The sequence below is a fragment of the Desmodus rotundus genome, chromosome 13 (genome assembly GCF_022682495.2).
Source record: "Desmodus rotundus isolate HL8 chromosome 13, HLdesRot8A.1, whole genome shotgun sequence".
Lineage (NCBI taxonomy): Eukaryota > Metazoa > Chordata > Mammalia > Chiroptera > Phyllostomidae > Desmodus > Desmodus rotundus.
In genome coordinates, this window is record NC_071399.1 from 85,060,640 (window position 1) to 85,088,153 (window position 27,514).

General features: G+C 42.5%; 1 protein-coding gene across 1 annotated transcript in view; it reads left to right on the plus strand.

Annotated features, from left to right (window-relative positions):
* The first annotated feature begins 519 nt into the window (after positions 1 to 519).
* GPC6 (glypican 6) overlaps positions 520 to 27,514 on the plus strand; it is a 1,001,808-nt gene continuing 974,813 nt past the window's right edge. The window contains exon 1 of the mRNA XM_024567031.4: positions 520 to 1,311. Within this exon, the coding sequence (XP_024422799.2) occupies positions 1,152 to 1,311 (160 nt within the window). The 5' untranslated portion in view covers positions 520 to 1,151. The remainder of the gene's footprint in view (positions 1,312 to 27,514) is intronic.

Genomic DNA, 27,514 nt, shown 5'->3' on the forward strand with positions numbered 1-27,514 from the left:
ATGATTTGTGATCAAGATTACGGAATACTCGAAATTAAAACAGGTCCAGAAACAAAAATTAAAAACGGGTCTCTAACGTAAGCACCAACTGTCTGTCCTTAGAAAACAAAAACGAACACAGACAAACAGAAATTAGACAGTTAAATAGAGAGGGGATCGGGCTTTGCTATTGAGGGGCTCCCCTAGATGTTTATCTCTACACTGGCTTCGGGTTTCAGTAGGCCATGAATGTATTAAGAGCAATAATTGAAATTGCACTGTCCTTTATGCCCATAAAAATATAGTTTAATAACATGAGTTAGGGACTTAAAATACTGTGTTTCTAACTTGATTGCTTATGTCATTAAAGGTAGCGTTTTGGGACCAGCAGGAAGGATGTGATGGTAATGGGAAAACAGGAATGTTTCCCCCCTTTTTTTCCTTCTACTAAGTAGAGCTCGATCCAGTCCAGGTTTTCCCTTCGACTCTGCCTCTGAATTTCGGCTGTGCACCGAGTAGCACGTTTCTCTCTCCCCTCCTTTCTCCTTCCCTCTTGCCTCCAGGATTTCTCTCTCCCTATTTCAGGAGGACTCTCACAGGCTCCCTCAGCCTGTGTGAAGCTGAGGTTTCCTCTGGAACCCGTATACCCCAACACATACCTCCACGCAGACACATTCCCGAGAACCCCGCGCTCGCACCGACACACACGCGCGCGCACACACACACTCGCGCTCGCCTGTCCACCTCCCTCCGGGGAGAGCCGGCGCGCGTCCCCACCTTCGCTGCACACTCTTGCGAGCCGAGCTCGCAGCGCTGTAGGATTCTGCGGCTCGGAACTCGGATCGCAGCTCTGAACCCTCATGGTGGTTTCTGAAACATTGCCTTCTCTCTCTGGTTTTTATTGCTCCGTTTTCGACCTGGGGGGCTAGAGGAGCAAGGCGGCTGTTTTCCCAGCCAGCCCCCGTTGGCTTGCCATCCTCCATCTGGCTTATAAAAGTTTGCTGAGCGCAGTCCAGAGGGCTGCGCTGCTCGTCCCCTCGGCTGGCGGAAGGGGGTGACGCTGGGCAGCGGCGAGAAGCGCGCCGCTGGCTCTGGCGGGCTTTCGGCTAGAGGGGCAAGGTGAAGAGCGCACGGGCCGTGGGGTTTACCGAGCTGGATTTGCATGTTGCACCATGCCTTCTTGGATCGGGGCTGTGATTCTTCCCCTCTCCGGGCTGCTGTTGTCTCTCCCGGCCGGGGCGGATGTGAAGGCTCGGAGCTGCGGCGAGGTCCGCCAAGCGTACGGTGCCAAAGGATTCAGCCTGGCGGACATCCCCTACCAAGAGATCGCAGGTAAGCGCGGGTCCGCGGCCCCGGCAGGCTGCAGCCCTTGCCGGCCACGCATGCCACAGGCCGCCTGGTGCTCTCCTCCTTCCCCTCTTGCTGAGTTGTTGGTGTTCACTTTCTGTCGGTGCTCCCTGCACGCAGCACCACCGTGCGGGGCGGCGGATGCTCCTTCGGCTGCTCCCGCGGGGAAGGTGTGCGTCTCAGCAGTCTCATTGTGTGCACACGCGGGAGCGTCCTCCATCCCCTCCCTCCTTTCCTCCGCTCTCGCGCCCTTGCGCCCCCTTGTTTGTCGGCTCCCGCCGGGCGAACCAGGGAGCCCGGGACACTCGGGGGTGGCCGCCGCGCTGGGGCAGATCACCGAGCTGGGCGCCCGCCCCACGCCTCTCGCTCGGGCAAACTTGGAAAAACTGCGGCCGCAGTTTGCCCAGCGCCACAGTCTGAGTGGCGCCTTCTCCACTCCCGCCCTTGCGCCGGCGGGGGCGGTGGAGAGACGCGGAGAGCTCCCTCGCCTCTCGCTGTACACACTCAGCGGTTCGGGGAGGCAGAGCGCGCGGTGCTCCGGCTAGGGGCTAGCGGGGCTGCGGGGCCCCCACCGGAGGAGTCGGCCTCCAGACTTCCGCAGTTCCCGCTAGTTTGGGAGTTAAAGGGCTGTATGTTTCTGATTTGGGGTGTGCTTTCCCGGTTGCTTTTGGTCCCTTGAGTCTGGGGGGAAACCCCAGCCACCCGGTGCAGCGCCGGTGCCTGAGCGCGGCCTCGTAAGAAGGCTTCTGGAAGCTGAGCCAACTTACGCGGGTGGCTCAGAAGTGGATTGGTCTCAGTGTCCCCTGCGTGCCCGGCCGCTAGCACTACTCCATCGAGAGCTTGAGAGACCCCAACCTCTTTCTGGGCGCCAGTGTGGGGGTAGCACTTGGTCTCCAACAACTTGCGCATCAGCCTGGGTGCGTGTTTTCCGGCTCTTACCTCCAACCGAGTCGGTGCTTCTCTGGCTCTGTGAATGAAACGTGTCGGGGAGAGATAATCCTGTGGCTGCGAAAGAACTGAACTGAGAGAGGCACAAGAAGGCCAGGAGATGCTGCGAGGGCGCGGGCTGCTCAAACTGGAAGCCCAAGTCCTCAGTGACCTCAGATGGCCCAGTCAAAAGGCAGAATTTCCACCAGCCTTTCTGCGTTTTGCCAAAGAATCGGTGGATGGATGACAAGCATTTTGCAGATATCTTTACACATAACAGTGTCGATACATTGTGGAATTGCTATTTTATTACGGGTGATCTACCAACTCCACAAGTGAGGGTTTTTACTAACGCGGAAATAATACATTTATATGAATTTAGGCATTAAAAATAGCTCATACTTCACGCTAACAGAGAGGATTATATACAGAGAGCGTTTTCCAGGTCTGAGCCAGACACAGCCAGCCTCTGGTGAGTCCAAGGCAGAACCTGTGTTGCATTAGAAGGCTACTTTTCTACCCTTGTCCAGGACTCCTTAATTTGCTAATCAGTGAATAGACCCGCTGCCCCTACAGCTCCTTAAGTTTCTCAACTCCCCTTCCCCTTTTGTCTACTGTTATTTCATTCTTTTTAATTAATTGATAAGGATCAGCTTTGCTTTTTTTTTTTTTTTTACCCTCCCCAAATCTCAGGAAATTCAGCTTTTAAAAGGTTTGTAGTATGGATGACTTCTTTTAGGAACTTTTTCTCCTCTCCTCTGGGCTTTTTCAATCTGTATCTTTTAAACAGATATTTCCCCAACATGATTTTAGATAAGATATGTAAAAGAGGAAAACGGTTCGGTATTTTTAAATTGCTTCAGTCTTTAGTGGATAATGGGACTTTCTGGAGGCTACAGTTCGTGCCTAGCATGGTGCCCGTCTCCTTATTATAAGGTGAAGATTTTCGGTGTAAATAATTTCTGTCTGTGGTCAGCATTTACTTTCCTGAGAACATACGCAGAGGTTAAACTAAATCCTTCAGTATACTTTTAACTACAGGTTTTGTTTTTAACTACAAGGTTTCCTCTGGACAATTACAGTGATTACTAATCGCTATGGATTGCTAAAATGAGTGTACTTTTTTAAAGTCACTTTCTAGGACTAAGAGTACTATTGACTTGGAATCATCAAGGTACAGATCACTTTGGATTCAGAGGGACATCTGGTAGGAAAAGAAATCAATTGTAAGATAATTGTATATTAAAGACACACTTTTTTTTTCAAAATAAACTTTACTTAGTGCTACGTATTGCTGTTGAACTTATCACTTGGGAAATATGTTCCTTTATTAAATGAATACAATCTTCCTCTCCTCCCTAGTTCCTGATACAATTTACAATAATTATCTAGTACGTGGCAGTTATCCTTTCTGCAAACTCCTTTTCATCTTGTGCCTTGTTTGGACTTTTAATGGTTTGCTTGAGAAATGGCATATGCTGTATGTCTGCCAGGGAACATGAATTTAAAGGAACTGCTGTTCAGAATTTAGATTCCCGAAATCTGTTTCTAATTGAAGGACATTTGCAGGTAGCTTGCCTGGTAAAACAACGGAAAAGTAATAAGGCCATTATGTTTCATCACAACATTAATGAAGTTTTACTCAGAACTCACAATTGTGAAACAGTGTTCCCCTTTTCTGTTCTAAGATAAAACGGGAGTTCTTCAAACTCCAAAGATGAGGGACTGTGACGGGTAATATATAAAGTTACACTCTCAGAGAGCGCTTGGGAAGGAGGAGGCTGTCAGGGGCAGTTTGCACCATTAATCTTCACTCAGCCTTGATTTTAAAGCATCCCAGGCAGATCGCGTACACTATCTGTCCTTGTTTGAAGGACCTCCCAAAGGGCCAGACTCTTGAGCCCCTCTCAGCAATCCATTCTAATACTTAGTAATTCTTGTGGTATCAGAATGTTTCCAGGTATCTCGCCAAAAGCCTTCACAGTGTGCTTGCTTATTTTCTCTTGCTCTGTCTTCTGGGAAGATACTGAGCAGTGGATCATCAAGTTCTTTGTGGGGACTGTTATCCTGATCAAAGGTCAGTGTGAAACATCCCGGTCTTCCTTTGAGCATCAGTAATATTATATCATTTCCAACCAGACTCATCTTGATGGCTCTGCACTTCTTTCTAATGGAACTCCATAGCTGAAAAGAGCATCCTCTGAAAAGTCTGGGCAATTCAGGAAATGTTGTTTGAGGCTTACTGTGCCACTCTGTTATGCTTCAAGCCTTCTTGCAGTCATGTATTGCAACTTTGTAGTGGACTAACGGTGACTTATGATTACCCATGCAACTTTATTTAACAGTCTGTTACATAGAAAGTACTCTGCACCCAGCACTAAATTGAAAACATTACCTACTTTTGAAACAGTGCCTTATCGACTCCTTCTAGTAACTCAGTAGATCATTGTCCTCATTTTATAGATGAAGAGACTGAGCAACAGGTGACTTAAACAATCAACTTGCCCAAGGTTGACTCTATGAGAAAGTGAGGATGCTGGGATTCAAAGCCAGGCACTCAGGTCCGTAGACTTAACCATGGCCACTGCCATTCTGCATTGGCTGAGCGACAGCATGGTAAAATCAGTTTTTTCCTTGTCTCATATTGTATATAGCTTGGTGTTACAATCACCACATGTATGCCCTCACAGTTTGTGCTGAATGTTTTCTGTTTATTTGCAAAATCTAGCAGGGGTGTCCAACCTGCGGCCTGCGGGGCCACATGCAGCCCAGGATGGCTGTGAATGCAGCCTAACTCAAAATCGTAAATTTACTTCAAACACTGTGAGATTTTTTTGTGATTATGTGTCGCAATGTATTTAATGAGTGACACAAGACAACTCTTCTTCTTCCAGTGTGGTCCAGAGACCATCAAAAGCTTGGATGCCCCTGACAGTTTTCAAAATCACTTTGACTTTGGATTTTATGTTCTCAGGAATTGACCACAGTACCAAAACTAAGTTGTCCATGTATTTATGCATTTTCCCTGTCATTTTAGTTGCATAGATGTGATTATATGAAAGGTGGAAACTAAAGAACTTGCACTGATTTTTTTCAACGTAACGAGCCTACCGGAACATCGGATTAGTCCACCAAAGCTTACTACAGGCAGCTATCATCCAGGTAGAGGGAGGAGGAAAGTTTCTGTCCGCAGATTAGGGGAAAAAATAAATAAATAACTGTTTTCGGTATTCACTTTGCCCCTTTACCTGTCTCAGGTGTTTTGAGAATTGGAGGACTACCACTGGATGTTAAGAAAGTATCAAACAGAACATAAATAGAGGGAGCCAACAGACCGATGGATGCCACAGAGGAGGGTTTGGGGAGGACAAGGTGAAGGGGTTGAGAAGTACAGGCTGATAGTTACAAAATAGTCACGGAGATGTAAAGTACAGCATAGGGATGCAGACAATAGGATTGTAGTAAGTATGTATGGTGCCAGGTGGGTACTGGAAATAACAGGGGGAACGCTTTGTGAAGTCTAACTGCTACGTTGTAGCCCTGAACTAAAACCAGATATCCCTGACTGGTGGCTCATTTGGTTGAGCATCATCCTGCAAACGGAAAGCTTGCCCAGTTCAATTCCTGGTCAGGGCACGTGTCTGGGTTTACCTTTGGTCCCCACTTGGGGCGTGTGACAGATGTTTCTCTCCCCCTCTTTCTCCCTCCCTTCCCCTCTCTCTAATGTAAAGAAAGTCTTAAAAAATGAAAACAAAATAATATTGAATGTAAACTGTAATTGGAAAAAAATTTTAAAAATTAAGAAAATTAAACTCTTACCTATCTTTTTGATAGCAGTTCATCTTAAAAATCTAAAATGCCACCTGAAAATTTAAAACTAAACAATACAGAACATTCGGTTGTACTGTGCTGGTATACTGGAAACTTTCTTCGTCCTTGAGCGGTTTCAAATCTGAGACTGTGAAACGCTTCAGTGTACCTGGCCTTTGTCCAAAAGGACTTTTCTTTCTTTGGTGGGCTTCTCTGGGAACCTGCAGTCCCTCCCTCTGCTCCCCCAGCAAACCGGCCTAATGTGTTTGCCATTATCACAAACCTTTTTTCAGTTCGCATGCAGGTATCCCCGTCACGTAAGGGGGAAACAGTGTTTGGGGACTCTTTTACAGACATGCTAAATATCCTAGTGGGGGATAAGTTATTCAATTTCCATTTATCTGCCTGCTGCACTGATTTCTGATTTCTTTGCCCTCCCTTTGGTTGGCTGATATTTTTAAAACCGTCTCAAAGAACAGTGTGAGGTATAAGTGGGTTAGCTGAAATTCACATACATATTTTTTAATGACTTGTCAAGTCACTCGCTTTCTAAAAGAATCCCATTCCAGGTATCAAAGCAATTGAAATCTTGGCTGTTAGGAGTGCCACTTGTTAAATTCTTGATCTGAGAATTAATTTTAGAATGACCCTTGTGAACAGAGTTATCGTAGGTGATTTCATTAGAGGATAGTATGTCATCATTGAGAACAAGAGTTCATTTGAGTTGACTGATGTACTTTTTTGCTTAAAACTACATAGAAATGTAGGCCACTATCAAAAGTCATGTAAAATATACAGCATTGCATTCTTTAAAATGTTGCAATATAAACATTGCATCATAATTTATGTGCGAGCGTGGCCAGTTTTCTTTTATAATTATGGGTGAGTTTTATGAACACTTAAAAATCTCAAAATGATTAAGTTCTTTTAAACCAAAGTGACCTAACACTCAGTCACTGGGTTTGTGTACAAACAGGAGTTTAGGTTAAACATTGTAGTAGAGGAATTATTGATAAAATAATTTTATTAGCTTGATCTTAACTTATATTCAAGCTTACAAATGTTATATTATAAAACTATTTTCCCCTTAATTCTCATCTTTCAGAAGACTTTTAGCAAGGCCAGCAAGATGGCTTAGAGTTGTCTTGCCAATATAAACAGAACACTTAATTGTCATTTACACTTAGTGCTTATATCCCTTTATAGACCAAATTCTTCTCCATTAAATTCTTTAGCTGGCACATGATTCGACTTTAAATAGTGTCTTAGGTTTCTTCAGTATTATTCATTTTTCAGTGATGGTACAATTTGAAAGTATAATTGATTCTCTGGGACGGCCTATGAATAAAATAAAGGGTTTCATAGTGATAAGTCTTAGGTAAAAGGTTAAAAATCCTAATGAACCTGGATGGAAATATTTAAGAGTTTTTAATAAACCTGGATGAAAAACATTTTTAAACAAATGCACCAGTTATGACAAAGAAAAACAGGAACTTGATCCCACATTTACACATTATCCAGGTTATTGGTTATTTTTATAACCGATTCTCCGTTTCCTTTAGGCATCGTTTTTGCATTCATCCAATAAATACTTCTTATTTACCGACTGTGTGTAAGTCACTGTGCCAGGTGCTGGATATGGGGCCCCAGGGAAGTTTAATCCCAGAAAGGAAGCAGAAATAGGGGCACTGTTTACCATGGATGGCCGAGGTAACTGCGCAGCACTAGGGCACCTGCCACCACGAAAGCATTTAGCAGGAGCATCTGATCTCTTCACAGGGTTAGGGATGTGCTTCTCTGAGGAAGAGCCACGGGCTCCGAAACAGGAGTATAGAGTCAGTGAGGGCAGGGGAGAGTGCAGGGTGCACGCATTGCCTCTATGGTAAGAAGAACCTGAAAGCATGAGGAACATTCCAGAACCTGGGGGAACAGCTAGTGAAAGGGGAGCAGGATGAGAGAGACACTGGAGGAGAAGAGCCTGAGGACCGCGTGAGTGATGACTCGTGTACAGGATCCAAAGGGGACCCGTGCGTATTGGCCCTGCATTTACCTTTTCTCCATAGCCATGTGTCACCTGTGCATGCTAAACAAATGTTTTTACACAGCTGGTTGTTTAAAACACAGTGCAAAGAAGCACGTTTTTAATCACTTAAGAGAGCCTTCCTGTTTGTGTGCCCCACAGAACTGCACCCGACATCGGCTAGCTATTTCTAGGACAAACCTGGGACCCGTAAAAGGCTCCAAGCCACTGCTGCCTTCCACACCCTGAGGCTGAGCAACAGCGTCTGGATGAACAGTCTCCCTCTCCCCTCCTGCCTGGGAGTTCCCTTAACCGTGTCCCTCCCTGGTAGTGGCCCCCCTGTTACCTCTGGAAGGGCTCACGCTCCCACATGCAATCTGTCAAAGTTACACCCAAATAAAGCTCTTCAGGTTCTACTGTCACCTCCGGGTCCCATCTCTTTCCTTGATCAGCCCTGAAATCCCTGTAACTCAGTGCAATGACTTTGGCCTCGAGCTTAGAGCAGTAAGAGGCTGATGAGGGAGTGTTTTAGTCAGGATCGGACGTGGTTTTGAAAGGTTGCTTTGGTTGGTCTGTGGGGAACAGATCAGAGGGAACAAAAGCAGTTACAGGGAGAGGAGGCGATGTCAACTTTGAACTGGACTGGTGACTGTGGAGGTGAAATGAGGTCGAAGGATTCAAGAAACATTTAGGAGGTAAAATTGATACCACCAAAAGACTTTATTAATCAATCTAAAGTTATTTATTGGGTATCTACTAGGTGATTGACAATGAGCAGAACTGGTGTGTGTGTGTGTGTGAATATGAAAGAGAGGAGACATTGAGAGAGAGAAGTGTCCTAGAAACATTCATTTGGTTTACGAGGCCATTCAAATGCCCTGACGTAGTTTACGTGTGCTCTGTAGTGGAGCCCACACTAAGTATCGTAAAGCCTACAGAGTACTTAAGAATACCCGTGTGACTGAGAGAAAGGGGTTTCCCAGACAGGGTGGGGTGAAATTGTTAACCCTCAAAATATGCAGAATTATCGAAATGTCTGGAATCAGCTGTGCCCATTTTGAAACTTATGTCACAGGTTTTTTTCTGTGGCAGTGTAAAAACCAATCTTAAAAATTTTCACCAAGATGAAAAATGAATTGCTGTATTTTCCTGCTTATATAATGGGTACTTTTTTGCACAAATTTCTGAGGGAAAAATAAGGATGCACATTATATTATCCGTGGGTAGTACTAATTCTGTATCTATATAAATGTTCTTAATGCTTTTATTTATGCTCACGCATTATAAGCATAATTCTCAAAAGCAATAGCAATATCTGTATGCAAAATAATACCCTTTGTAATACAAAAAAACAAGTATCTAAACATAAGTAATTAAAAATTGAATTAAAAAAATTAAGGCGAAAGATTTTTTCCTGGAAGTTTGGGCCAAAACCATGGGTGTGCATTATACATGGCAAATTCGGTAGTTACTCCACTCCCCAAGACAGAAACAATGCTGTTTCCAGGTCGTAAGTACCAAATATCAATGGTGACTTCTAAAGACCAGAATCACGGAATGTGGTGGTCTCTAGGACCTTGCTGAAAGCACGAGGTAAACTTTAATTGGGAAAGTACCAGGGTACTCCAGAGAAACAGTGTCAATAAGATCGATGAATATTTCTGCATCTGTCTCAAGCTGAAGATATAAGTGGAGATTTATTATGGGAATTGGCTCCCAAGGTTATGTGGGCCAAGATGTCCCGTGATCTACCACCTGCAAGCTGGAGACCCAGGAAAGTGGTGGCATTGGTTCAGTCCTCCAGGGTGAGGGCCTGAGAAGAGGGTGGGGGAGGGGCACTGGTAGAAGTCTGCGAGTTCAAGGCTTGAGGACCAGATTCTCTGGTGTCTCAAGGCAGGGAAAGATGGACATCAGAGCTCAGGAAGAGAGAGAGGACATTCCCCTTCTTCCACCTTTTTGTTCTATCTGAGCGCCCCCCCCCCCCATGGGTTGGATGATGCCTAACCAATTGGTCACTAGTTAGACTGAATCAAATGCTAATCTCTTCCAGAAACACCCTCACAGACACATCCAGAAATAATGTTTTACCAGCTATCTAGGCATCCCTTAGGCCAGTCAAATTGATACATAAAATTAACCATGGCAGGAACCTTGAAGGATGTAATAGCATTTGACAAAGGGGCATCAAAGAAGAAGGCATTCGTGGTGGGTTCCATGCATGAGACGAACTGTGCGTGTGGAGGATAGGACCGCACAGAGAGGGGTCTGTTAAGAACCTGTGAGAAATGATATTCACCAGAGAGAGTGGGGTGGGATTTTTGATGGGCCTGGGAAACCCTAGATTTTATCTGGCAGGAAGTAGGTTATCATCCCGGGTTCTTGGCAGTGAAGTGACAAGATGGAAGTTTTGTTCTGGGTTGGTCAAACACTACAAACCCGGGATTCATGGATGAAAGAGAAGGCAGATCCTGAAACGCCCAGGGGGAGAAGAGGAGAAAAGCAGGGGGCTACGTGAGGTACTAAAGCAGGAGGTGCTAGGGGCTGACATGCGAGGGGAAAGGCAGGGGCGAAAGAGTTCACCAGAGAAGGGAGGCCAAAAGAGATAGAATTTTAAAACTTTACTCTGCTATGTAGAAATTTCAATAAGAGAGTTTGAAGAAGGCAAGGTATTAAAACTCTTGCATGAAATAACTGTCACTTAAGATACTTTCGGCAGCAGGTCACATAAAATCCTGAATCAACAGGCTTCCACATTCAGGGAAAGCCATCATTTCACTTAAGAAGTCCCAGCGTAGAGCGCTTCTAGGAGTGAGAAAGTGGGAAGTTCACGGTATCAGCAGGGCCCCAGGTCAGCTCCCCTATGGAAACGACTGCTGCCAAAGCCTCATTGTAATGGCCAGAGGCACAAAAAGAGGTGATTTCTTCAGGTGTGTGTGTGTGTGTGTGTGTGTGTGTGTGTGTCTTCCCTGATGATGCAGACTACCCTCAGAAGTCACCCAGAGCATTGCCTTTCTCATTCCAGAGTTGCTTCCTGAGCCCGAGCCTGGAAGAGAAAGGAAAGGGACCGTGGCTATTGACCTGGACCAGCCGTCCCCCCTTCCAGAAGTGGATGGACACTGAATGGCCTGGTTAATTTTCATAATCTGGGAATCCCAAAGAACTGAGGGCTGATGGAAGGAGCCAGGGCTATCCTGGAATTGTGTGAAATGTTAAAAAAAGATGCCTAGACTTGAGGTCCATCTTCAGATATTCTGACTTAATTGGTTTGGGACAGGATCCTCTCCCTCCCTCTCTCTCTCCCCGTGTCTCCCAAGTAATTCTGATGTGCACCCAGGGAGGAGAACCAGCTATCTAGAGCCGAGCAGCGTAGGCTTTATGTCCCGTCAGAATCACACAAACACCTGGCCCCACTCCCAAAGTCTCTGATTCAGTAGCTCCGGAGTAGGGCCTATCATTTGCATTCTGGCAAGTTCTAGGTGATGCTGATGTCATTAGTCCTGGCACCATCCTTTGAGTCTCTGGGAGCCACACTCTGGGCGCACTGAATGTAATTTTAAATATGGGTTTCTGTCAGGTAGACAGTCTTATTTGGGCCATGATCTTGCGTTAATTTTCCCCTTGAACTTGGGTAGGAATTACCACCCAGAATGTGTTGCTACTCCAGATTGTACTTCTGATCTCATCTTCTCAACCTTCTTTCAAATGTTTACATTTGCCACTGGGGGAACTAAGAGAAAGATTGATTGGATCAATTCAATCCATAATCACCTATCCGTAGAACAAAGCGGGCCTGAGCCAGCTGCCAAGGGCACTCTGCAGGAGCAGGAGAGAACCTCACCATTGTTGTAGGGAGATACTGGAAAGTTTCTTTCACAGTAAGATCTTTATCATTCTTTGTCAATATGGCTTTCTATGGGTACATAGGAGTTATTTTTTTAATTTAATTTTAACAAATTTCTTTGCAAAGAAAACACTTTGGAGCTTTCCAAAAAAAAAAAAAAAAAAGATGAGTACGTTGCAATTATTATTTTCTTACTGGGTTGGAAACCTCAAACTCAATAGCAGTTGTGAAATGAACTTGAAAAAAGCTACAATGCTTTTAGATATGATGGATATTTTAAAATGGTAGTCCTCACCTTTTTCCTAAAAAAGTAAAAAAAATATTGTTCTTTAGCTGTATTTTTTTTCTGTTTTATTCCAAATTCCAATGATTGGGACCTTTTAAAACTTAAAAAATGGTAAAGTTAAAATAGCTGACAGTCTTTCTTTCGTTTTATTTCTTTTTTTACAGCAAAAGGTTAACAAATGTTTAAATGATCTTCGACATAATGAGGGCTCTCATTTGAAAATAAGAATTTATAATTCTAAAATATTAATAATCTAGAAATGTGGGATTCTTGAACACTCCTACTTGATCTATTACAGCTTCTCCTCCAGCTTTACATTTGCATCACACTAAGAGAACATAGTTTACTGTTACTTTTATATTATCAAGTGCTAATGTGTGAAAGGCTTTTATTGTGCTTTTACTACTCATTGGATTAAGTGGTATCTTATTCAGTATTCTTTCACAGACTTGAGGGTATTCAGACACCAGGAGGTCAAGTACTATGTTAAAAGCTTAGGCCAATCTTTTTATAGGACTGCAATAAAGAATATATTCATTTTCCTTATATTACCACATGGCTCTTATAAAAGGTCAGTTTCAGTTGAATACAAAATAGGTTGCAAGTGGCAAATCTTATGTCATCAATAACAAAATTACTATATGTAATCACTTTTCAATTGCCACCTTTTCCCTCTATAAAGAAAGGTACCGTGGAGATTTCTTAAAATCAGAGCTCTTCATGATGCGTTTTGTACAACAGAGAGGATATTGTATAAACTCAACCTTCTCTATTTTAGTCAAGAAAATATGTGTAAGGTAAACCACTTAAATTCCAGCCTAAACAACAAGGTAAGTGTTTAAGTTAGTTATTCCAGCAAAAAACATGAAATTATACTTTTTCATTTTATAAAATCGTTATCTTAATTTAACAAATTAACTTTGAATCAATTTTCTCAGCCTAGGTTACTGATATGAAGATAAACAATACTGTAAGAAGTTACATGCATAAACAAACCAATTGTTATGATTTAAGAGTGGCAATTTATTCTCTTTTTTTAAAGACTTTATTTATTTCCAGAAAAGGGGGAGGAGAAAGAGAAGGAGAGAAACATCAATGTGTGGTTGCCTCAGCACCCTCAACCACAGAACTGGCTGGCAACCCAGGCATGTGCCCTGACCAGGAATTGAACCGGTAACCTTTTGGTTCATAGGTTGATGCTCAAGCCATTGAGCCACACCAGCCAAAGCTGGCAATTTATTTATATCCAGAACATGCTTAGTAAATTATACAAAGGTTTTCAGGTTAGCAAAGGGTTTACTATATGTAGAAATATAGGTTATAACACCCTTATATCTGTGTTGTAACCAAGATTGCATTTATAACTGGAATAACAATTTCCTATAACTGAAAAAACTATAGTACACATTTAAACGTGCATTTTAACCTTTATAACCGTTAGTGTATACGGTACAGCTCTTGACAAAACCATCGCTGTTCCTCTGAAATATTTACTTCCAAAAGTGTGTCCTTGTATTTGAAAAAAGCTTAAAAATGCTCTATGTTTGGAAAGGCTTTGAAACAGTATTATTTTGAAAAAATCAGCCTCTCTCACAATTACTATAATCAGGACAAATAGCACGACGGAATACAAATAAGCAAGAGCAGACTTTTCCCAGCTCGGCATCTCCTAAAGCTATCTTCATTCAGGGTGACAATTCCGATTTTTAACCTAATTAAGCATTCAAGAGAACCAGTGTCCCGGGAGATAAGCCTGAAGGTTCCTAGGAGTCCCAGGTCTGCCCCTTGCCTCGAAGGCGCAGGCACTTCCAGGGAGCGGCTCTCTGGGACTTCGGGAAGGTGTGCTGGGCACCCAGAGGGAGGGTCTGCCGTGCAGCGCCAGCCTGGAGGTGTACACCACCTAAGCCACAGTTCAGCCTGGTTACTGTGGAATTGATTTTCACGGCTCATGACAGAAGCTGTTTTCAGCCCTTGAAAAGGAAGTGGCTGGGGCTGATACTCCTAACACAAACAGCAAATTGCTCCCTGCCTTTCATCGTAGCATTCGAGGTCTGTTACGTTAAGGTTCTAATGGCCTTTTAACAGTGTTTCCAGCTGAGCAGCAGATGTAAAGGATACTGAACATTGAAAGCACTGTTCTTTTTCTTCCCCTCCCTGAAAAAATCATTTTTTACAGACATTGTACTAATACCATAGCCTAGGACCTAGTCCGTGGCATGTTCGATTTGAAAAACTGAACCAAATCTCAGAAAAATATGAAGTACTGTCAGCACCCCACATCGGCCACTTTCATTGGGCCATGTGTCCCATAGTGCAGTGTATCAGGAACCAGGATTATGTCACCGTGAGGAGTGGCCCTGTTTGGTTGTATTGCATCAGGGAGAAAAATCATTAATGGAACCCATGAAGCCTCGAAAACACCTTCTACTTTAAGTGAATTCACTTCAATCTGAAACGCGCAGCGTGTTTCTGACAATACGCTATTCAACTTCTAGAACTACATCCAGTCTGCTTTTGGCTTCCCTTTCTGTTGTGCTGAGAGTGAGGTTGGACCTTCTCTCGGTCAGGGTGGGAAGTCTCACCCAGACCGGTGGCTTTGCTCTCCCGGCATGTGAGCAAACCCAGGTTTGGTCTGTTGAAGAAGGTTGGCACTTCATTCTTGGGGACTTGTGGGGAAAAGGTGAAATGTAATCGAAGAATACTTTTCGAATTGGACGTTTAAAAAAAACTGAGAGAAACAGCATGTCTTTTGATTTCACTTAGGTTCAGGCCACGCTTCATTTGTTGAGTTTCCAGTGGTAACTAGAGGAGGTAAGAGAAAACCAGCCACACAGATGAGTCACCATTCCTCACTCCAGAACTACTCGCTTCACAGGCGTCCGGAGGGACCTTTATGAAGCTGTGAACTGCCACCATGTTTATTCACCCAAATGTACCCAAAGTGCCACTTGGGTATGAAAAGGAATGCAGTCTCCTGTCCCTTCTCTTCCTGTTTTCTTCTTCCTCTTCCCTGTCTTCCTCACTCACACAGCCTCTCTGGTTGTGGGGTGACAAGAAAAAAGAATAGTGCGATCGAATTTAAAATTCAGGGTGACCAGCTGAGGCCTGTTAGGTAACCGTGAAACGTGTGGGGTACTCGGTGTGCTGTGGTGCCTAAGCAGCGATGGCTTTGGCTCTACTACTGAGCCTTTTTTGTAGCTCTCTGTGCCTAAGTTTTCTTTCTTTTCCTTTTTTTTTTTTTAATCTGCAAACAGGGATAAGCATAGTCTTTACCGCTCATTATTGTGACCATATGCAATGAATTAACATGAAGCTCTTAGGATACTGTCTTGGTTATAGTAAAGTCTATAATATGTCTGTTAATAATAAATAATAGATAACTAAGGAATCAGCTGCTTGATGGCATGGGGAGTGACAAGGGGGTGGTCTTCCTGGGGAAGGGGGCCTAGTGAGTTTCCTTGGGCTCCTCCCATTTCCAGGGCCCTGCTGGCCCACATGCTGATGTCTGTGGTTAGTGTACTTTGTGATCTGGTCTTGTGCGACCTGGGAAGGACCCGGTGACATGGTGGATCCTTTTCCTGGAGTAGTGCTCTCCCAATGGCCTTTATGGCCCGGTAGGCCTTCCCCTGCCCTCTGGCCACCCTGTAACCTCGATCACTTGTTAAGGTGGGGTCGTGGCACGGTGCTTTCTGATACTCCCCCGGAGGGTGCCGAGAGCCTGACTTGGGTGTAGCCCTCCCTCTGAGCACTCTGTACCTTCAAGTTTACCTGAAGGTCTTTGCCAGGGAGCCCACCAAGCAACCTCTTCACAGATTCCTGAACAGAATTTAGGCTGGAAATCCCTCTTTTCTTTGGCTTTTCTGTATTGATGTGAAGCTCAGGGAGGAGAGACTGGGAAACTGGGGGAACCATGATCTTCCCTTCACCTCCCTTCTTCTCTAGACCCCTGGGGCAGGGGTGGGTTTGCTGCCTTTCTTCATCCTGGCTGGACCTCGAGCCCTTCAGCCAGGACCGAAGACTTCTGTTTCCTAAGGAGGTCAGGCAACACCGGACACCCACGCCCCTGGAGGTGGCGGCCGGCGAGAAAAGAATGAAGTAGTGGGCAAACAAAATGCAATCAGTTAAGCATTTGTAAAATATTATCCCTGTTGCGTTCACAATATGAAAACCTCTAAAGAATCTCTCAAACATCAAGTGAACTGGGAATAATACGAATTCTCTGTTTTTATGGGAATCTCTGGGCTTCTTGGCAGATGGTATGATATAGAAGCAAAAGAACTTAATTCCTTGTTTTGTGCTTACAAATTGGTTATTTTCAAGTTTTCCTACCTCTTTGAACCCTGGTTTTCTTATCTATATAAAAGGGCAATAACATAGGCTGGTTCATGATATTTTTTTGCAGAGATTAAATGGCGTAATGCATGTGAACGGCCTGACAGAGAGAAGTCTCCAGTAAATGTTACTTCTTTTTTTGTCCAATTCCCTCCTGATGCGTGTATCATGATGAGAAATCTTCCTACTTCTTATTCAGAAGAGGAGCAAAACCAAGTAGGCTGTAATCTCCACTCTAAGATTTAGTCATTTTTAATTTCCTTTTATGATAAGCTTCTAAGAGAGAGGCTCTAATAGAACATTAAAAGGTGATCTTGAAATGCTGTTAAATGTCACATAGTAGATCTTTTAAAAAACATTTACTTTCTCTTCTTTTCAGTCTTCTGGAAATTGGCTCTGAAAATTCTCTTTCATGCCTGTCTCGCAGGTCACATTTTGTGTGGTACATGCTGTCAGCATGTACAATGGATACATCGCCTTATTTTAATTTACTCTGATTATTTCAATTTGCTTAAACCAGTGCTTCTCGAACTTGAGTGTGTATCGGAATCAGCCGGAAGGCTTGGTCAAAGCTGGGTCTCACTTGGGAGTGTTTGACGTAGTAGGTCTGGGATGGGGCCAGGGCCCGGGTGGTGCCGATGCCCCTGGCCCCTAGACCACACTTGGAGAACCACCGCTTCAAGTGGAAGCCTTAAACTATCAGTAGCTTCAAAATAAATTTCAACCTTGGTATGACAGCTTGGTTATGCATTCAAGAACTCAAACTATCTTTCTAACTTACTTCCCCCTTCTTCTAGAATTTTGGTCTGATAAAACCTTTTCCACTAACTTTTTTTCCTGAACTTTTTTTCCTGCATCTCATTGTATTCACTCATGACAGTGCTTCGTCTGTCTACGCCCTTTTCTCCACCAGGTAAAACCCAACTGAGCTCACATGTTCTTTCATGAATTTGTCCCAGGCTACCTCTTCCCTGTTTCCTTCCTTGGCCTATTTATTTGGTGATTGATCAAATTCCTTCTCCTCGGGACTTTTACTTAGACTGTCTGGAGTCACTTAAAATGAGTCCCTTAATTTCGGTTTCCCAAATTTACCTCTGTGAAAGCTGAGGGCACTTTAATACATATTTGTACCCCCCAGAGCACAAGGCTTGCACATAGTAGGGACTTAATAAATACTTGACTACTTCTTGATTAGAAATATAGAAACTTTTTTTGAGGGGGCAGCAGGCATTCCAGCAAAATTAAATCATGGAATGTAAGGACCCCCTTATATTTTCTTTGAAAGATGGCAGCTGATAACGTCGTATTGGCTGAAGTCAGTGGAATGAGTTTGTGAGAGTGCAGACCACCAGAGTTTGTTGGGTGGAGCATGTGTTCTTTGCTTTCGTTTTTCTCCTGACGAAGTACCTACTATAAATAACTATATGTCTATCAAAATGTTTTTTTGAATGGGACATAGTTTAGCTCTCCCTGATGGCAGTTTTCAAATACAATACCTGAAAAGTGTAGAGCGGTTACGTACAAGGAGTACTTTCCATTGCAGTGGCGTTTCTTCGGAGATACATCGATAGAGAGCAAGTTAGTTTAAAAGTCAGGCCTAGGGATAGAGCCATCAAACTGTACCACCTTTGGAATGACCTGTGTATGATGGAGGCTTTGGATAATAAATTGTGCCACTGGAATGTTTATAGGAAGCACTTGCAATTTTGTGAATTCCTTTTGAAGCTCTTACCTACCTTGGCTCTTTTAACTGACGTCATTTCAGGTCAGTAAAATTCATTTTTAATTGCTCGGGTAAAGAATAGCAGCCACAGTTTCCCGGCCCTGGAGGTATATACCCAGAGTAGTGCAGACAGACAGATAGGTGGGTGATTTCAGTACACTGTGAGGAATGGAGTGATGAAGGCACTGGGAGCCCAGAGGAAAGCAGGTAAAGGGTGGAGGGCAGGTAAAGGTACCCCATGGAAAGGGGAGGGGAAGAAGAGAGGGCTCTGAAACAGGGGTTATGAGGCACCTTTTCCTTCACTACAGTCATTTATTTATTATATAGTATTAATTGTTCTCTCATACCAGTGGATGAACACTAATTCTGTAGGGAATAGGAAGGCAGATTCTTCTGTTAAATAGAAGATCGTGCCCTATGAAAGCCTCCCCCCCAAACTGAGCAACTCTGGTTTTGAAAGTTGCTTCATTTGACCTTTGTTCGAGCAAATAGAACATGCATCTGTCCTTAGGGAATTGGATTTAACCCTAAATTATCTTAGCTCCCACATGTTAATAAACTTTCTGGTGAAATATTAGGAACATAACCTGTTAAAGTGGGCACGATATGTATGAATAGACATAAATATTTTGATGAAAATGGCACTGATAGCGTGGCACAGTTTTTTGCCATGGATGGCTCAAAGAACAACTTGTGCTGTGAGCCCTTTTCACTAACTGCAGAGATGGTGCCATAAGTGGTTCCAGCTGGAGAAAAGGTGGAACCAACTTAGCTTTCTGTGCCCTCGGTTATCTGACTTGGTTTATGTTGTAGTTTCTGTCTTTTCTATGAGGTTCGTAACTCTGAACATTTAAACTGCTGTGCTGCTGCACAGTTTGCGTATGAAGATGTTTTAAGCAGGTTTGAGGTGATAAAACAATATAGCAGATGCCCAGCTGACAACAAGCAGAAACATTCCTTCTTTAAATAAAAACCTCCATTTTCATTTGTAAAGCAAAATGTTCTCTCTCTTAAAAGTAACAGCTGCAAAAAAAAGTAGGAAGGCAGAACACACCAAGTTATAAAATATGATTTGGTAGCTCAACAGAGATTTAGCTGTTCCTGAGAAAAAAATCAAAATCTAGTTGTAAAAGGAAGGTATTTAAAAGCGTGGCACAAGAGAGCCGTACTAACGGAGCTGGTGAGCAGCCAGGACACAGCCGCCTCGCGGCTCTGCCTGGCCGGCTCTGCGCCTGCAGCCGGCGGGTTCCCCTGCAGCACAGAGGTATGAGCCAACACCTGTCTTTCCGGAATGCCACTGCTGATGAAATAAGAGAATTCCAGAAATAGTTTTCCTACAAGAGTAGACGCTACCTCAGATTTTGCTTTACTTAAAGTTGCTCAGTACAAGGTAATAATTCTAAAAACAAGGCTGAAAGCTTGTTTCTCTCTCCACATGGCATTGAAGTTCTGAACTTCTGTGTTTCTTTAGTTGTTATACATATTGATTCTAGGATACAGTGAATCTTTCCTGATGACATAGGTATAGCATTGAAGGTGCTGTTTCCTAAATCCTGAACTTGAACGAAGACTTTAATACTCCATCACAAACATCGGATAGGAAGTCTAGAGACCCTGTTTCTGGGACAGTGGACCGATTTCCTGTCACGGGAAGTACAAGCCTGATACATAGCATGCACTTTCTGAGGTCAAGGAACACGGTATGGGCGTGGGTTTGGGAGGGCGTAAGAACTCTTTACTCAGCACGATAAACAATAAGAACGTTTTGTTAGGGACTACTACTAAGTCTGATTTGCTACAGTACTGGTTTCAGGAGGATAGACATGATAATTTCCTTTCCTAATCACTACAGGAAACTCCTCTGTTTCATTTGGAAAAATGGGATAGACTCTCACGCTGTTGTGGTTTTAAGGTGCTCTCCTGTGAACAAAGGTTGGAAATCCAATTGTTCTTCTAAGAAGGAATGCAGTTAGCAGGGATTCTTCTTACTTTCTCTTACATCGTGCAGTATTTGATTTTAACATGCTGGAGCAGTAATTATCTTCTAGCCTGTTTTACAAAAGTAAAATATGACTACCTGATATATTTGATCAGTCTCCAGTCAATCCATGAGCTCCTGGATGGCAGGGTCGTGCCCTATTTATCCTTGCAGAGCCCCCAGCACCCGGCACACATGGGCTTTCAGTACACGTATACTGAATGTACCCAATGGCCACAGTGACTTGGGCTTCTATTTGATGCCTGGCACATGGCCTCTGTGTAGATGGTGACCAACTCCTGTGTGTTCTCCTTTAGGAAAGCCATTCTGCGTGCTGCCGGGCACGTGCTACCTCCCAGCCCTTATACTGTCACTCTTACTTCTTCAGATTTGTACCGAACAAAAGCGAGGTCAGAGCGCCTGGCTGTCACCGTGTTTGCACTCAGGCCGGGCACATGCTGTAAGGTGCCATGTAAGTTCTGTCCTATTGAGACTAATGTTGAGATATTTCTCTGCCATGTGAATTAGTAATCTAGAGAATAAAGCTTGTACGTAAAGCTGGCCCAGGTAAACATCATACATTATTTTCCCCACCCTAATTTTTAAGGAGAGAAAGGGTACCTTTAGTTTGGAAAAAAAAAATACCCACAATGTTATAGTACCTTAACTTTCAAGTTTTTTCCTTTTTTCTAAATGCGCCCCTCCCCACCTCCCACTGAAAGCTGTCAGCCTGCTCTCTGTCTATGAGTCTGTCACTATTTTGCCTGTTAGTTCATTTTGTTCATTAGATTCCACATATGAGTGAAATCATATGGTACTTGTCTTTCTCTGACTGACTTATTTCACTTAGCTTAATGCTCTCCAGGTCCATCCATGCTGTGGCAAAGGGTAAGAGTTCCTTTCTTTTTACAGCCAAGTCAATGGCCGTAGATGCACCACAATGTGGTAAATGTACCACTGCTTTTTTTAACCCACTTACCTACTCATGGACACTCGGGCTGCTTCCCAACCTTGGCTATCGTAAATAGTGTTGCAGTGAACATAGGTGTGCATATATACTTTCAAATCAGTGTTTGGGTTTCTTTGGCTAAATTCCCAGAAGTGGAATCGCTGGGTTATAAGGCAGTTCCTTGTATAATATTTTGAGGTATCTCCATGCTGCTTTCCACAGTGGCTGCACCAGTCCGCATTCCCACCAACAGTGCACGAGGGTTCCCCTTTCTCCACATCCTCGTCAGCACTTGTTGTTTGTTGATTTATTGGTAATCATTCTGACAACTGTGAGCTGATACATCATTGTGGCTTTAATTTGCATTTCTCTGATGACTAGTGATGCTGAGCACCTTTTTATATGTCTATTGGCCATCTGTATGTCCTCTCTGGAGAAGTGCCTATTCAGGTCCTTTGCCCATTTTTAAATGGGATTGGTTTTTGGTTTTCGGGTTTGTTTTTTTTTTTTTTTTAGTGTTGAGTTTTCGAAGTTCTTTATACATTTTTGATGTTAGTCATTTATCAGATGTATCACTGATCATGTCCTTCCATCCAGTGGGTTGACTTTTCACTTTGTTGATAGATTCCTTTGCTGTGCAAAAACGTTTTAGTGTGATGTAGTGGGATTTTAAAATGTGTTTCATGTTAGAGCACTGGGTATTTGTGATACGATAATATGTAACATTGATTGAGCTCTCTTTATATCCCACATACTATTTTATTCTCTTGTAGGACCTCATGTACTTTTAACACCATCTTTTCATTGTTGGTACTATCATTCACCTTTTATAGATGGGGAAACTGAGACAGAGGGAGTGCAATGAACTTTTCCAGGGACACAGGTGTGTAGGCAGATGGGGAAGCACACGAGCCAGGCAGACTCCACACCCATGGACTAAACTGTTATCTCTGTGAATCATATAATATTTATCCGCTCATTCCCTGATGGACACTTGGGCTGTGCACAAATCTCAGCTATTGTAAGTGATGCTGCAATGAACATAAAGGTGCATATATTCTTTCAAATCAGTGTTTTTGGTTTCTTTGGGTCAATCCCCAGAGGTGAGATCGCTGGGTCTTATAGGTGCAGCCACTGTGGAACACAGGATGGAGTTACCTCAAAAACTTTAACAACAGAACTGCCATACAGTATTTTTTTAGAAATGAATTTCTCAGACTGATAACAGCATCTGCTTTGGTTGATGAGTTCAGCTTTTTGTGCTAGTAATTTTCCCCATAGTATGGATTGGCAACAGCTCTGTTTAGGTGCAGATTGGATATTGTTTTTTTAAAGATTGCAAGGTATAAGAAGAATCCAGTATATAAGTGCCACTTCTAGATAAATAAATTTTGTACTTTCTTTGCAAAAAATAAAAAAGAGAGCATTCTTGTTCCCAGGGAAATTGAGTGTAAATCTGCCACTCCAAAATTCTCTTAGATACGTGGTTGCTATTTTAAGACTTTAAACTCCTCCAGGGCTAGGTTTCTACGATTCCATTTGTTCCACATGTACTTTGCCAGGGTTGGACAACCAGATAAGCTTCTTAACTGGTAGATTTAACTGACTGTCTGTTCATTTTTGAGATGTCAACATGGGGTTTAGTGAAAAATATTGGGCATAGGCAAGTGTTGACATGAAAAAAAGAAGATTAGTAAAAATGAAGTAACTGATATTTCTGGCATCATTCACTTTTATTCTGTCTCCCCCCACCCACCTCTCTACACACACGTGCACTAATGTGTATTCTGTTTTTTTTAATGTGAAGTTGTTAGTGAGAGTGATGATGTTGGAGTCAGGAAACATACATCCTATCAGGCTGTAACATATTGTGTGTTACCGTATATCATAACTCCTTGCAATTTTTCTTGAGTTCTAGAACTTTCCTCGAGTCAGAAATAACCTTTACTTTTCTCAAGTCCCGAATACAGAGTGCAGTAGTCACAGTGACTTTGGGGATACTGGCTTCAAAGGTCACCTCAGCAGAGGAGAAGAGAAAGGACTCTAGAAGAAGAATGAGCGGGACAGCAATTTGCAAAAATGGATGAAGGCGTAGATGCAATTATGCTGGGTTGTTAAGTCTTCTTGTGAAAAAACACGTTATGAGGCCCCAAATCATTTAAGACCTAAGCAACTCACATATTGTGACAGATCTTTCTAGGTATTTTCAATTTAAAAAATTTATTTATCTGTTGGTGCTATAAAATATTTAAATGATACAAAAGGATTGGCATCTTCAGAAGCAGCCGTTCTTACCGGTATTTATGATCCTTCCATGGATATTTTGTGTTTACAGACATTTATAAATACTGTGTATACTCCAATGGTAATATACTGTATTCATTTTTTATGCAGGTATTTTCCCACTAACAACTTATCTTGCAACTCGTTTCATTTCAGTTCATTTTACCTGTTTCATTTCATTTCAGGACTTGCGTCTTTTTTTGTCCCCTCCAAAGGCTGCATTTTATTCCTCTGTACGACTTTGCCAGACTTAATATTTCCAGGGGTCCTCTTGGGAACCTCTAGGTTGTCTTGATTTTGGTATTACGAACTATACCCTGAGTGTCCTTACATGTACACCCATTTACATAAGTAGGAGTTTATCTCCGAAAGCAATTCCTGGAAGTGGAAATGTGGGGGAGAAAGTCCTAGCCCTTGAACATTTCCATTGCCATTGCCACATTTCTCTCTGGTGGGGGTGCCAGTTAACTCTCAATCCTGCAGCACACGAGAGCACTCGATAGTCAGGTTGCTCAGCCCGAGAAGGTGCTGGTCACATGATAGTACATGCGGATGGGGTTTGGCTTTGTCTACAGCTATTCCTTGCCCTTCTTGGTGCTAGCTCATTGCTCTTCTGTTTCTGAGACCCTTTGTTCAAGGGTATGTGCTATTCAACTTCAGATGAAGTAGGTGGATGGCTGGAATATTTGACAATCCCTTCTGGCAACTTTTCACTTTAGAATTATGTACCATTGCAGAAGAAAATAAATTGTGTAAATAAAAATATACTTATTAAATGTGCGGGGTTAATGTTACACTGAAATGCTTTATTTTTGTATTTGGAATAGAATACTGTGTGTGAGTCTGTACCCAAGGGAGTCCAGTATTCATCCACCAACACGCATCCACGTAAGAACTTCGTGAAAGATGACAGGTAGATCACACCATGAAATTTGTTAGAGGTCTGCTCTCTGTGTTTTTAAATCTGACCTGCTACATTTTAAGCAGCAAACATGTGGCCATAGCTAATTATATGCTTAAAGCTGATGCATTTCCAAACCGCTGATGTTACTACTCCCTGAGGGACCTCAGAAACGACGATAGTAAGATATGTGATCAGAAAGGGAGGAGATGTATGTAGACTGAAAATCTGACCTCTAGAAAAACCTACCATATGCTCTGAAAAGACGGATTTGTTAAGACATATATGTAAGTTTTCTTTTTGTCTGTGTAATATGTAGCAACTTATTTGCATGTACGAGCTGTTTCGAGTGTCCAAGTGGTGGGCTGGAGCCAGCTCATCCTGAGCAATACGGGCCAGTTGTTAAATTTGCAGGTATTTTGTGAGGCGACTGGCCTTCCATTAGTGGCTTGCCGTTGGTCGTGGTGGAAGTGTTTATACCACAGAAACTGGCAAACACGGGACATCAGGGCCTCGTTTCCTGTAAGGGGGGCTGTGGAACACCAGTCCGGCACTGTCCGTGTGAGTGTGTTAACCATCCGCTGCCCGAAAATGAGGAAACTCTCTGAACTATTAATAAGCCATTTGCTCGCAGAGTCTGATTTCCAATAAGGAGGATAAAGTAGAAAATAGTTGTGTCGTGCCTTTCTCATCAAAACCTTAGTCTTGCTTTATAGATTAATTTCACTTTTTAAAACTCCAAATAATGTTCGTATGTACCATTATAGTGTTCCCTTAATTGCATAGAATTTCTTGGTCATTTTTGAATATTTTTCATACCCAAAGGATCTTTTGGCAAATAAGACATTAAAGACATGCTGGCAGTATGGTTTTCTGGGGTAGCTACAACCCTAAGGTGCAGAAGGGGAACCTAATATTTGATCATGGAAATCAGGCACACTGGCAAAAGGGCTGATATGGAATTAAAGACACACACATTTAGAAGGATGGTGAGAGTTCCTATGATGCAGAACCCTCATTTATAAGAAGGAAGAATGGGAATTAATGCTGTTAGGATTCATATGCATGAGTATTTGAATTGCCCCGATCCAACATTGCTTGGGTTTTACGTGCTTTGTATTTGAATATAGAAAGTGAGGGCCTTAGGGAATGAAAATGAGTAATATGTAGAGGTTGCCATGTTAATTTTTTCCCCTCAATATTAAAATATGGAAGAATGGCTGTTATCCAGTCAAATATAGGTAATGTTAATAACTTGATCAGAATTTAAGGAGATTAAATATCAGAGTTAGGGCTATGCTGGTAAATATCCTTTATAAAAGGTAGAAGTAATAGAGAGTTGTACATAGCCTTGTGGCTTTTGCCATTCTATCAGTAATAAAATATGATTTATTTTGTTCGCTGTCAAGAGGCACAGAGAAATAATGACTTAGAAGTCCTGCATAATAATGAACTGAAAGCCTCATGTTTTCTGGATGTGAAAAAGATTACAAACCGACTATGATACCTATTTCAGTTGACTTACTGCTCTGTAAAGAAAATGACTTGTAAAACCCAAATTAAGCAAGCGTAAGGGTAGTTTACTAATAATGAAGGCCAGCTGTACTCATTTCTTTTAACAGTGATATTGCTGTATTAAAACCCTGGTGGTTTCCATGTTAGATCTTTGGGAATGTGAAGAAGACATTTCTTAGGGTCCTGATGAATTCAGTTTTGTTACAACTAGTTCATTTCAATTTTAAGAATGAAAACCTTTAGGAATGCGATTTTCTTCTACATGGCAATTTAAAATTGGACTAATGTATGTTCTTCCAAGAAGGCATGAGATCGGGTATGAAAGGCATTCTTTTTCCACCTTGATCTCTTAAATCACTCATTTATAGTTTTCAACAGGGTTTTTTCTTTTACTATAGACTTCAGTTCTTTATGAGGTAATTCATGCCAGTTTTCCTCTTCTATTATTTTATTCCAATGATTTTTGTGAAAAATCTCTATGTATTTGAAGATTCATAAGGATACAACAATTCTTTTGTTTTTCAGGCTAAAACTCGAATTCCTATACCCTTGCCTTTCATATTTTATTTCTAAATGATCTCATTGTAATCTACATGAAGGTGAAACATTATTTTCTATCACTATAACTTTTTTCCATGCCTAATTTCAGAATTTTGGGCCAAAAACATTCTGTACAGTCTCTGGAATTTGGAAAAAGCCACATATCATTAAAACATTATCGCCTATTTTCTTTTTAAAGGCAGATATGGTGTGGCCAAATTAATAGTTTGTTAGATTATACACTTAAATTTTTATCAGCTTACAGAGACAATGGCATATGTATGGTCAGGGTTTTTATATAACAGATGAAAAATAAAAAAAGAATAGATATACTTAGATTAGTAGACATGTAGCTGTTGGGAAAAATGTGTTGTTACAGCTCTCTGTGGAGATATGTGTTGTTAAGCACATATATTTTGTCACTTGTCGATAGGACGAACTGAAATACTGTTTTACTTTATTCACTCATTCTTTGCAGCCTTAGTAACTAGCCCCTTAATTTAGATTGTATTCATTTTGACCTAAAAATAAATGATCTATATTTGCATAGTATTTCAGGGCTAATTTTTAGCATTGTACGCACCATAAAAGGTGCTTTAAAGTGGGTTATGTGCATTCCTGTACTGTCGAACATCCAGTGAAAATCCCTTGGAAAGTCTGTCTGTAGTTCCTGGAAGGTAGAGCCCCCAATGCCGTTTACCCACGACTTCATCTGCCCATGCAGTTGCAGGTTGAGAGGGATCAAAAACAGCCCAGTTCATGTGAACGATCGGCAAGTAGAAGTAGAGAGACCAATCTTGGATAATCTGTGTTTAGAATATTAAAAGCTGAATATGAAGGTCCTCAGTCCATGAGAAAATCTGTAAGATGCCAGACAACACTTTAGGCACCTGGGGATATAGCCGTGAACAGGTGAGTAGGGTTTCTGCCTTCAGGGGGAGGTGTGGTGGGAAGGAGGGGGTAGACACAGCAGCATTTCTGGCTACCTGAAGACCAGCCCTGAGTGAGTGACAGCAGCAGGTATTTCAGGTATCTTTGCGTCGGTGCCATTTGCTTCCGCGGGGGCAGCCTTATTTGGAAGCA